At 43.3% G+C, this 12318-nt stretch overlaps 1 protein-coding gene across 2 annotated transcripts in view; it reads left to right on the top strand.

Moving 5' to 3' along the window:
- The window catches only part of LOC110526042 (tight junction protein ZO-2), a 114209-nt gene that overhangs the window by 80816 nt on the left and 21075 nt on the right, over window positions 1-12318 (top strand). For both annotated transcript variants that reach the window (XM_036980247.1, XM_036980248.1), the window contains exons 3-7: window positions 3993-4117; window positions 4275-4377; window positions 4940-5573; window positions 7540-7643; window positions 7936-8089. In XM_036980247.1, the coding sequence (XP_036836142.1) occupies window positions 3993-4117; window positions 4275-4377; window positions 4940-5573; window positions 7540-7643; window positions 7936-8089 (1120 nt within the window). The remainder of the gene's footprint in view (window positions 1-3992; window positions 4118-4274; window positions 4378-4939; window positions 5574-7539; window positions 7644-7935; window positions 8090-12318) is intronic.

Genomic DNA, 12318 nt, shown 5'->3' on the forward strand with positions numbered 1-12318 from the left:
AAATTGGATGATATTTGAAGGAAACCAGATCAAAGTATGGTGATCAAAGTATGAAAAATGACTGTTGCTTCTACATTGATAAAGTTTGATCATAAAGTTACTGGTCCCCTCCCCCATGTCAAGCACTTGGATTCATTATTAAGGGAACACCGTGACATCACCTTAACTCTAATTTTAATAGACCAATAGTCTAGCAACCTTTCAGTTCCTGGCCCAATGCTCTAACCACTAGGCTACCTGCCGCCCTATGTGCACTACTATAGTAAATGGGGTGCCATTTGGGAAGCAGCCTGTTTGTTGTTGATCTGATAAGGTTGATTAAACGTTGATCCTATCTACTACAGTGAGCACAGAGACATCCTCTCCCCTGGGGATACTGTGTCTGACTGGAGGCTTCAGTAAAGGGAGTTGAGAGATGCACATACACGCATGCATGCACGCATGCGTATTTCTCGCACACACACACGGTGAGAGCTAGGGCTGGGCGGTATATACCGTATTTGACTCTATACACCGGTATTTATGCACGGACCGGTTTGGGTTTTTACTTTCTCTGTGCAGCTTTCCACACAGACCTAATCCCACCCCGTCACTCAAGGAGCGCATTTGTTGTTGCTTGAACACGAGACACTTTCACTTCCAAAAATGCTGATGACAACGATGTTGTTTCCACTTAATATAAATCCACAAGCATTCTATAATTACAATATTAGTTTGTGTTTTTTACATCTACAAACTAGTTAGCTAGTTTGTATTTTTAAGCTAAATCGTGTTAGCTGGCTAGCTAACTAGCTAATAAAAGTACTGAGTTGGAGCAAACGTAGCTAGCTAATAGAGCCTGATACCAGTACTGGTGGAGGCTAAAATCATTATGTTGTTTGTGCAACAGTATCTTCTAAATCAAAGAGGAATAGGCGAAGCATGATTATGTTAGCTATATCAATAAATATTTAATGTAGTCAAAGATTATAGGGTCCCCTAGGAAACACTGAACATCACTTGGGTTCCTAACCTGTCACAATAACTTGTCCGTGGCATTTTCATTAGTTGTCATGTCAAACAACACTGTATTCAAAGTGCCCACTATTATTTTTATTCTAACTATAGAATTATAATAAACATTCCATTTCCATGATTCCAAAAGTTCACCCAAGTGTTTTTGACCTAAATCGCAATTGCAACATTTGGTTAAAAATAAGGCCTAGTATTTTTGCCCATATCGTGGCAGTGTGGAAGTTATCTCAAATGCAGGAAATGCAGATTTTTTTTTTTAGGGTGAAGTTGAATTGAACAGTATAAAATCATTTAGAATGTATGTGTTGCCACCCAAGGGTCACACACTACACATAAAGCAAATGTAGAACTATTATTAATCAAAAACATAAAATAGCATCAAATACCGTCTCAAATTTGAAAAATACCATACCATATGATATGATATGATATTTTGGCCACATTGCCCAGCCCAAGTGAGAGCCAACATAAACCAGAGAGATAACAGGACAAGAAAGAATGGTCCTTTGGAGTAAGTATTGTTCACATATATTCAACATTTTTATCTAAAAGCATAAATGAGAAATAATAATTATGACATTTTGGCCTTACCCAGGCCTCCTTAAGCCTCCACAATGGTGTTATATGAAGCTTTACTGCTTGCTCTGCACTATGGGTAGTGTTTTTATTTAAATACATTTTTTGACATTCATTTATGAATATTGAACCATATCAATATGAATAATATTTTGCAAATGTTTTAATATACTATATTATAAACTCAGCAAAAAAAGAAACGTCCTCTCACTGTCAACTGTGTTAATTTTCAGCAAACTTAACATTTGTATGAACATAATAAGATTCAACAAATGAGACAGACATGTGACTAACCGAAATGGAAGAATGTGTCCCTGAACAAAGGGGGGGTCAAAATCAAAAGTAACAGTCAGTATCTTGTGTGGCCACCAGCTGCATTAAGTACCCCAGTGCATCTCCTCCTCATTGACTGCGCCAGATTTGCCAGTTCTTTCTGTGAGATGTTACCCCACTCTTTCACCAAGGCACCTGCAAGTTCCCGGACATTTCTGGGGAGACTGGCCCTAGCCCTCACCCTCCGATCCAACAGGTCCCAGATGTGCTCAATGGGATTGAGATCCGGGCTCTTCGTCGGCCATGGCAGAACACTGACATTCCTGTCTTGCAGGAAATCACGCACAGAACCAGCAGTATGGCTGGTGGCATTGTCATGCTTGGAGGGTCATGTCAGGATGAGCCTGCACAACAAGCTGAGACCGATGATGCTGTGACACACCGCCACAGACCTTGATGGACCCTTCACTTCCAAATCGATCCCGCTCCAGAGTACAGGCCTCGGTGTAACGCTCATTCCATCTACGATAAACACGAATCCGACCATCATCTCTGGTGAGACAAAACCATGATTCGTCAGTGAAGAGCACTTTTTGCCAGTCTTGTCTGGTCCAGCGGCGGTGGGTTTGTGCCCATAGGCTACTTTGTTGCCGGTGATGTCTGATGAGGACCTGCCTTACAACAGGCCTGCAAGCCTTCAGTCCAGCCTCTCTCAGCCTATTGCGGACAGTCTTGAGCACTGATGGAGGGATTGTGCGTTCCTGGTGTAACTCAGGCAGTTGTTGCTGCCATCCTGTACCTGTCCCGCAGGTGTGATGTTTGGATGTACCGATCCTTTTCAGGTGTTGTTACACGTGGTCTGCGAGGATGATCAGCTGTCCATCCTGTCTCCCTGCAGCGCTGTCTTTGGCGTCTCACAGTATGGACATTGCAATTTATTGCCCTGGCCACATCTGCAGTCCTCATGTCTCCTTGCAGGATGCCTAAGGCACGTTCACGCAGATGGGCATCTTTCTTTTTGTGTTTTTCAGAGTCAGTAGAAAGGCCTCTTTAGTGTCCTAAGTTTTCTAACTGACCTTAATTGCGTACCGTCTGTAAGCTGTTAGTTTCTTAATGACCGTTAAGATCTGTGAAGTTATTTTTATTTTTACGAATTATCTTTGAAAGACAGGGTCCTGAAAATGGGACCTTTTTTGCTGAGTTTATTTGCCACACTAAGGAGGTAAGTGTTGTTAGGGGAAACCACATCTCTGACTAAAACCCTGCTCTCCGTATCCCCCGTGTGTGTGTGTGTGTGTGTGTGTGTGTGTGTGTGTGTGTGTGTGTGTGTTACTCCTCCTACAATGCATCTTCCTTTAGACGGACAGGAGATGTCTTGCTTCCCCTTTGATTGCCAAGAGCTCCAAGGTTGACCTGCTTTCTCTATCTTTCAATCCCTCTCTCACGTTCATGCTCTCTCGCTTTCACTCTCTCTATCTCCATTCCTCTCTCTTTCTCTATCCCTCTCTCTTTTGGTGGGAGATTTGTCATGTCTACTAGTTGGACGTGACTGTTTTCTTGCTAGAGCGAGTGTGTGCGCACGTGATTGTTTTCTATCCGTCTTGCACTGCTCTCCTGGTCTCTTTCCTTCTCTCCCTCCTCTATGTCCCTCTAAACCTGTGGGTTGTGATACATGTGTCATTCAGGGCAGAGAATGTTAGAGCCAAATTGGAAACGCAAGCTGTCTGCTCCCCCTCCTCCCTCGCCTCACCAACCGATCTCCTCCCATCTTTCCCATCTATGTGGTTGTCGTCAACCCTTCAACCCAGCCTGTGTGTGTGTGTGTGTGTGTGTGTCTGTGTGTCTGTGTGTCTGTGTGTCTCTGTGTCTCTGTGTCTCTGTGTCTCTGTGTCTCTGTGTCTCTGTGTCTCTGTGTCTCTGTGTCTCTGTCTGTCCGTCTGTCTGTCTGTCTGTCTGTCTGTCCTCCCTCCCAATCCCCTGTCCAATATCAACTCTATATCTTTCCATTGTCCAACCCCCAGCTTAATTGTCTGTCTGTCTCTGTCCCTCACTCTCTCTCTCTTTTTCTCTGTCTCTTTCTCTTTGTCTCTTTCTCTTTGTCTCTCTATGTCTATGTATCCTGAATGCAGGACTCCAAGATGGGGTTTGGTATCGCTGTGTCGGGGGGGCGGGACAACCCCAACGTGGAGAATGGCGAGATGTCAATCATCGTGTCAGATGTCTTGCAGGGAGGACCAGCTGATGGACTACTGTTGTACGTTACACTGTTTTTTCTCCAAATCAGTACAGATGAAAGAAAGGAAGGACACAATGACAGGAAGCCATTTTAGACTATTGAGGTGCGCCCCTAGAACCCTTTTATTTTAGGTTATGTGTGAACTGTGTGTTGTGTTTGTTGTTTCCCTCCCCAGTGAAAATGACCGTGTGATCCAAGTCAACTCCATCCTCATGGACAACGTGCCTCATTCCTTCGCTGTGCAGCAGCTACGCAAATGTGGGAAGACCGCCAAGATAGTGAGTATCACTGTAGTTAGTTAGATTGCAGGAAGGAAGCCAACTGAAGAAGGTTGGCAACAATGGCCAATTGTTCAAGAGATTTGTGTTCTTCCATTGGCAATTAGATGGATCATATAATATTAATATAGGCCAGACTTGGAAAAATAGATTTTCATACCAATGATATAATGGTTGACCAGACTTGACCAGAGATGATTTAGCCCAGCAGTTAAAAAAAGTTAACCAGACAAGTTCAGCTAGTTCTAGCAGTGTGACAGTGGAGCACCATACAGACAGCCACAGTACTGCAGAGCAAGGTGTTTTACACTCCAATGAGCTGAGCTCATTCTTTCCAGGTGATGCTCCTTTAACACTGCACAGCCAAAAATAATCTTACTAACCTTACTGTCATGGCCTCTGCTCCTGCCCCGCCTCTGCTCCAGGCTCTGTGTGTGTCTCACGGGTATGTTAACTAATGCGATCCTTTCGATCAAAATTCTGCAGTCTAGTGTTCAGCCTCTATGTGTGTGTGTGTGTGTGTGTGTACGTGTGTGTATGTGTGTGTGTGTGTGTGTCCCAGACGGTGAAGAGACCTCGGAAGGTGGCTCTCCACTCCCTGAAACACCCTCCCTCCCCTGGTGCCGAGAGTCGAGACTTCGGCTCCACCCGCTACTACGATGCCGATGACAACCAGAGCGACGGTGGCTGGCATCGTGGCAATGGTGGTCCTGGTTACAACCGCGAGCCTCGCGACCTCACCCCCGACAACAAGAGCTACCTGGACCCCAACTACGGCAGCCGTGGTAACCGGGGGAGAAGCCGGGGGAGGAGCAAAGAGAGGGCGTCGCCAAGCCCAGAGCCTCACCACGACAACAGCAGTGGGCGGGCCTTGGACCGGGAGCCGCCCAGTCCAGAGAGGCCACAGTATTCACGGGAACGCAGCCGGGGGAGGAGCATGGACCGGGAGAGACGAGGGGGAGGAGGAAGTCCAGGTGGGAGGAGCTACAGCCGGGGAGACAGCTATGAGCGAGGAGGGGGGAGGTACGGGGATGGGGGAGGTACCGGGGGGAGGATGGTGAAGAGTAAAAGTAGAGACAACCTCCGTGAGCCGCCCCGTTCGCCCTCTCCTGACCTCCCCCGAGGAGGAGCTGGAGACCTGGAACCCCTGGAGAAACCTGTTAACGTCCTGCTGGTCAAGAACAGACCCAACGAAGGTGAGAAGCTGTGATCAATGATTTTTTAATTGGCGAGATTAGCCAATTTAGGCATGACATACCAGCAACAGGCCCTGACACTGCACATCCAAGTATATCTAACCAAATAATGAAAGACAAGCATTGTAATTTTGAATTCCGGAAAGTGAGTGTGGAAGAGATATAAAAGAATATAAACAATGACAAGCCACCAGTGTCTGACAACTTGTATGGAAAATTACTGAGGATAATAGCTGACGATATTGCCACTAACATAAATGACTTATGATTGACTGAGAGAAATTGATAATAAGATTGTTTTGTTTTGTTCGACTTCATTGCGACTTTTGACATTTAATGATCATTAGTCTGCTGCTGGAAAAACGTGTGTTATGGCTTTACACCCCCTGCTATATTGTGAATAAAGAGTTACCTGTCTAACAGAACACAGAGGGTGTTCTTTATTGGAAGCCTCTCCAACATAATCAAGGTAGAATCAGGAATTCACAAGGGCAGCTGTCTAGGCCCCTTACTTTTTCAGTCTTTACTAACGACATGCCACAAGCTTTTAGTAAAGCCGGTGTGTCTATGTATGCAAATAACTCTAACACTATATACACGTCAGCTACAACAGCGACTGAAATGACCGCAACACTTAACGAAGAGTTGCAGTTAGTTTCAGAATGGGTGGCAAGGAATAAGTTAGTTCTAAGTATTTCAGAAACTAAAAGCATTGTATTTGGGACAAATCATTCACTAAACCCTAAACCTCAATTAAATATTGTAATAAATAATGTTGAGGTGACTAAACTGCTTGGAGTTACCCTGGATTGTAAACTGTCATGGCCAAAACATATTGAAACAATAGTAGCTAAGATGGGGAGAAGTCTGTCCATAATAAAGCACTGCTCTACCTTAACAGCACAATCAACAAGGTAGGTCCTACAGGCCCTGGTTTTGTCGCACCTGGACTACTGTTCAGTTGTGTGGTCAAGTGCCACAAAGAGGGACTGCCTGCAAATGGCTCAGGACAGGGCAGTAAGGCTGGCCCTTGGATGTACACAGAGAGCTAACATTAATAATATGCATGTCAATCTCTCCTGGCTCTAAGTGGAGGAGAGATTAACTTCATCACTACTTGTATTCATGAGAGGTATTCACATATTGAATGCAGCGAACTGTCTATTTGAACTACTGGCACACAGCTCGGACACCCATGCATACCCCACAAGACATGCCACCAGAGGTCTCTTCACAGTCCCCAAGTCCAGAACAGACTATAGAAGGAACACAGTACTACATAGAACCATGACTACATGGAACTCTATTCCACATCAAGTAACTGATGCCAGCAGTAAAAATTGATTTAAAAAAACAGATAAAAATACACCTTATGGAACAGCAGGGACTGTGAAGCAACACAAACATAGACACAGACACATGCATATACACACACGCGATAACATACGCATTTACACACACGTACAAATTTATTGTTTTGTTGTAGATATGTGTTAGTGGAGTAGGGGCCTGAGGGCACACAGTGTTTTGTGAAATCTGTTGTGAATGTATTGTAATGTTTTTAAAATTGTTTAACTGCCTTAATTTTGATGGACACCAGGAAGAGTAGCCTGCTGCCTTGGCAGAATCTAATGGGGAACCATAATAAATACAATTACAAAACATGTCTGGTTCTTTACAATAAGTGGTCGCCCTTAAGAAGGGATGTTGTGCACAGGAAGGAGGGAGCTTATGAATGACTGAGTCCCAAATGGCACCCTATTGCCTACTGTGTATAGTGTATAGTGCAATACATTTGACCAGGGCACATTTGGGACACAGAAAATATTTACTGCTTTGATCTGGAAGGGTCTGTTTTTATTTGTGCTGTAAGGTTGCAAGGTCAGAGGTGAACGTGGTTTTAAGGTCAGGCTGTGTATATTCGTTCTCTGGTTGCCGCAGTGTGTGTGTGTTTATGTGTTTCTAGAGTATGGTCTGCGTCTGGGCAGTCAGATATTCATCAAGGAGATGACCAGTACAGGACTGGCTGCCAAGGACGGAAACCTACAGGAGGGAGATATTATCCTCAAGGTAATATACCACACACACACACACACACACACACACACACACACACACACACACACTTAATATCTTGTTCTCTCCTTTACACACACATACACTCTCAATGTAAGTTCAATCGGTCGTCGTTGGCATGGCTACAAAGAAGGATGCTGCCAAAGAGGAACATTTTAAATCCTCTCTCCCACCAAACTGTCAAATCACTACTCATCTAACACTCATTTACACTAATCTCATTTCTCCTTCTCTCTCTCTCCTGTCCTCTCCTCTCCCATCTCGCTCCTCTTCTCCCTCGCTCCAGATCAATGGGACAGTAACAGAGAACCTGTCTCTGAACGATGCAGGGAAGCTCATAGAGAAGTCTAGAGGAAAACTCCAACTGGTCGTCCAGAGAGACCGCCGCCAGATCCTCATCCGTATCCCTCCCCTCGTAGACTCCGACTCCGAACCTGATGGTGAGTGAGGGCTACAGTGCGTGTTACAGTGTTCTCTGCTCCCCTGCACTTACAGATCATTGATCACTGTACTGTATAGTGTTGCCAAGTCTAGTTTGTAACACTATACAGTGATCATGAAAACCAGCACCATTCTTTGGCTCAAAACTGGGTCTTTCACAAGTATGAATAGGTCAAATCACTTCAGTTGATGTAGTAGTGTACATTACATTTGCAGGTTAAAAAGGTCAATTAGGAAACATATTACATCTGACACTGATCAGTTTAGGATTTAGGTGAAGATATCTAAGTTTGATTTCAATAGAAAACGATATTCAAAAGTATCCAATGGCATTATTTCAACATTCCTCCAGAGTAGACAGCCACCAACTCAGGCCACGGCCCTGTTGCAGTAAAAATATCTGGCATTCAACGGGTTAAAAATACAAATGGGACACGAAATTGGAAAGTCTCACGTTTCTGCTTGCAGCTGCCATATCGCACACACACAGAGGTTATAGAGTCCATTCTTAGTTGACTTAATGTTCTTAATGTACAGACAGGACATAGTGACCTAAAGTGGTTCATTACTAGCCTAAGTACGCTATTTAAGGGTAAACATTTTGGACGTTTACTCTCATACTAGGAAGTTAAACAGACCATGAGTATAAAGTATTGACAACAAAAATAGATTTCCTCAATCGTAACCTACAAAAGAGAAATTATTTTTTGTCTTCTCTCTTCCAGATAAAATGTCATTCTTTTAGATGAAGGACCACCCAAGAGAGTCACAACAGTAATGTTTGCATTGGTTGCCTTTAAACTGTAAAAATGAACTCTGCCAACCACTACACTACTACAAGTTGTAAAGCTTTTACACTTTGCACTTCCTTTTTTGCTATTAAACTTTAACTTTTTAATATTTTCCTAAAAACCAATAAAATATTTTAATCACTATCTATTTTGCACTGTGTGATTTATTAAGGACAGTAGGTTGAATAATGCCAATGGAACAAATATATATATTTGTTTTTACTGTACATTTAGTACAAATATTTTACTGTGGTTTTAGTTGTACTTAAAAGTTCACGCAGTACAAGCTTTGTACCACTTTAAGTGATTGTTTTACTCTATCTATAGCTTTGATACATATTTGAGCGTATTCTGTCATTAGTAAAAACATACCACAACTTAGAGAAGGGGTAAAAACTTAGCTACATTTCAATTCCAAATAAGATTTGGAATTGCGTGAAAAACCGTGTCTTGTACAGTATAAGTGGGTACGATTACTGCATCATTATAACCATTGTAACAACATATTAATATTCTTCTTTCAGTATTAACAGGAGTTGAACACTAGGATTTTAGTGAATAATTGTCAGTATTTTAACCCATAGTTTAACATACAACATTACCATTTCATACAAAGTATTATTTTCATTTTCAGGGCTAGTCATTAACATTACAGACATGGTATCCTCCTGTCATTGTGACGGTATGTGTGATAAACTGATCTCAGGCCAGCCTATGAAAACAAACCTGATTTCCGTGCCTGTCTCTTGTCACGGCAAACCAGCTCTGATAGGCGGATTACCAGGAAGTAGTGGGTGGCTGAAGGCAGGGAATAGGAGGGCAGTTGAGGATTTGGATAGAGAACAGAGAAGAACATGATCACTGGCTGACCCACTTACTGCCTGCATCCTTACTGCCTTGTCTCCTCATAAACCATTCGTTTTGAATGAGGTCTTTCAGTAAATTCCTTATTCCACTATTATCTAGAAACCCCTCCACATAAACTAAACATCCCGACGCCACTACTTTCTCACCCCACCCCTCCATATAATCCAGTTGAGATTGTCGGGATGGGATGGGGAGGGGTCCTGGAGGACCTGTGCTTCTGAGACCGTAATCTCAACCCTTACTCTAAAGTACCCTGCGTGCTTTCCCTCCGGAGTTAAAACCTTCCGACAGTGGATTTTATCGGCCTGTTATTTCTCTTTTAGCTTGGTTTGTTTATATCTCTCTTTCCTCCCATGCCAAAGTCCTAGCCGCCCAGCCTGTGCCCCTGCCAGTGCCTCTGCCAGTACTCTGATTAAAGAGGGGGGAGAGAGAAGAGGGAAAGCAGAGAGGGGAGGGGGGCAGCGCACACAGTACAAAAACAGACCACTCTGTTCAGTACATATTAACAAACAGACCCTCAATCTAACAAACAGACCCTCCGCTACACAACTGAGGGTATACGCAGGTACAGTGTACACCAAATAACCACTTTTTTTGTGGGCATTGCGTATACTCACTTCTTAATCCCTGTGCTGCTTATCAAAGTATTGTAGTGGAGGTATACACTGTATCAATTAATATGACTGATAGAACAAATCAGAATGTTTAGCTTAAAATGTTGATAAACTTTTATTTATGTTTTAAGCATGCAAATGTTTCAAAATTAAAGGGGGGGTCTGATACTGTACATGTGAATTTCTGACTCAGTTGATAGTCTCATATATCTATTTCAATAATAGGCCAACTATTAAACATTTGCACAGTACTGCTTGGGTTGGCCTGACTGTGAAAGACCAATACGAGATTGATCATTTTAGGACATTCGGTTGTCACTGTTTTTACATTTTTCACACAAGGCGTTTGGGAAATTTTGGGCAAAATTTGAGCATACCCACTTCTCCAGGCACCACTACATCACTGCACACACACATGCACACCGGCTAAACCAACCAACCAATCAACTAGCTGTGTTCATTTTTACCTGTTTGTGGCTTTCATGTTTCGATGTTTCAATCCACCCGTCAATAAGCCCGCCTGTGACTGTATGTGTGGCTCTCCTGCTGGAAATATACCATCTGCTGTTATGAGAGGCATGTCTGTCTGTTCAGCCGTCTGTCAGTATGTCTGTCTACCTCGGTGTCTGTCTGAAGTTCTTTACAGGAGCTGAGGAGTGTTGATGCACCAGGATCATGCACTTTCAGATGCAACACCACCACTCACAGTAACGACTTCCCTCGCCACTCCCTCCCTCTATCGCTCCTTCACTCCCTCGCTCTATCGCTCTCTTTCTTTCTCCTTTGCTATCGCTCCTTCACTCCCTCGCTCTATCGCTCTCTTTCTTTCTCCTTTGCTATCGCTCCTTCACTCCCTCGCTCTTATGGTCTTTTTCCCTCCATATTTCCATCAATCTCCCTCTCTCCCATCTCTCCTCTCTCTCTCCCTGATGAGGACCATGGAGTCATCACCTTTTCCCCTCCACTGCTCTTCACTAGACCACCACGTGTTACAGTAACTGACTAACTGTAATTTAATTTATAGAGATTTAATGGACTGTCCCAAGGAAACATCACCATGGTCTGCCCCACTAACAAATTCACTTAAATCACTTTTTAATTGAACAATTAAATGTGAAAAATGTATTTGGTAATGGACTGAATATACTGCTACGCCCGAGACAGTGCTAAAGCCATAGAGCTATGGGGGAATAGTTTAGGGCCCAGAGTTTTATTGACCTGAAAACACTGTGCTATGGGCCTGGGGTTTTTCATGGTTAGGTTACAGGGCACTAGATATGATGTGTCTATCGACCTATGGCTATGGCATATTTTGAACAGGGTAGTTTCACAGTCTCTCTTGTCGCCTTCTTTCGCTCTAACACCTGGGTCCTCTCAAAGCCTGTTAAAAGCTCCTCTTTTCCACAGGCTTCTCTGTACTCTCCCTCTTCCCCCTTCTCTCCTCCTACTCTTTAGAACACTGCTCCGAGTCCCACATCTAGGACCGAGACAGTTTTAGAAGATCAAAACCATGACAGACCAATGAAAGGCTTCTCATTGGCAGAGACATCAGAGGGAATGAACAGGAACAGAGATGACAGAACGAAGTGACTGAGGCCTGTTAGATCGCTGTACTGTACAGTGCAGTCTGTCAATGTCAGTAGTGTACTAAGGCCTAGTGTGGCATCTGGTGCTCACTACCTTTTCATTTCACTGTTATGAAACCATACAGACAATCTACTACATATCTATCTAGTCATAGAATACATAGCAACACAGATCTGGAAACTTAACATCTTCAGTTGTTATGAGTCACAGATATCATATTTGCATACTAAATACTATATGTACTGTATGGCAAATCTTCAGAATTTCCAACAGTCACTCTGGTTTAGAATGACAGTATACTGTATACTCTGGTTTAAAATGACATTAATATACTCTACAGTATTTACTGTGGTTTAGATGGACCGTACA

Source organism: Oncorhynchus mykiss, chromosome 6, assembly GCF_013265735.2.
Source record: "Oncorhynchus mykiss isolate Arlee chromosome 6, USDA_OmykA_1.1, whole genome shotgun sequence".
Lineage (NCBI taxonomy): Eukaryota > Metazoa > Chordata > Actinopteri > Salmoniformes > Salmonidae > Oncorhynchus > Oncorhynchus mykiss.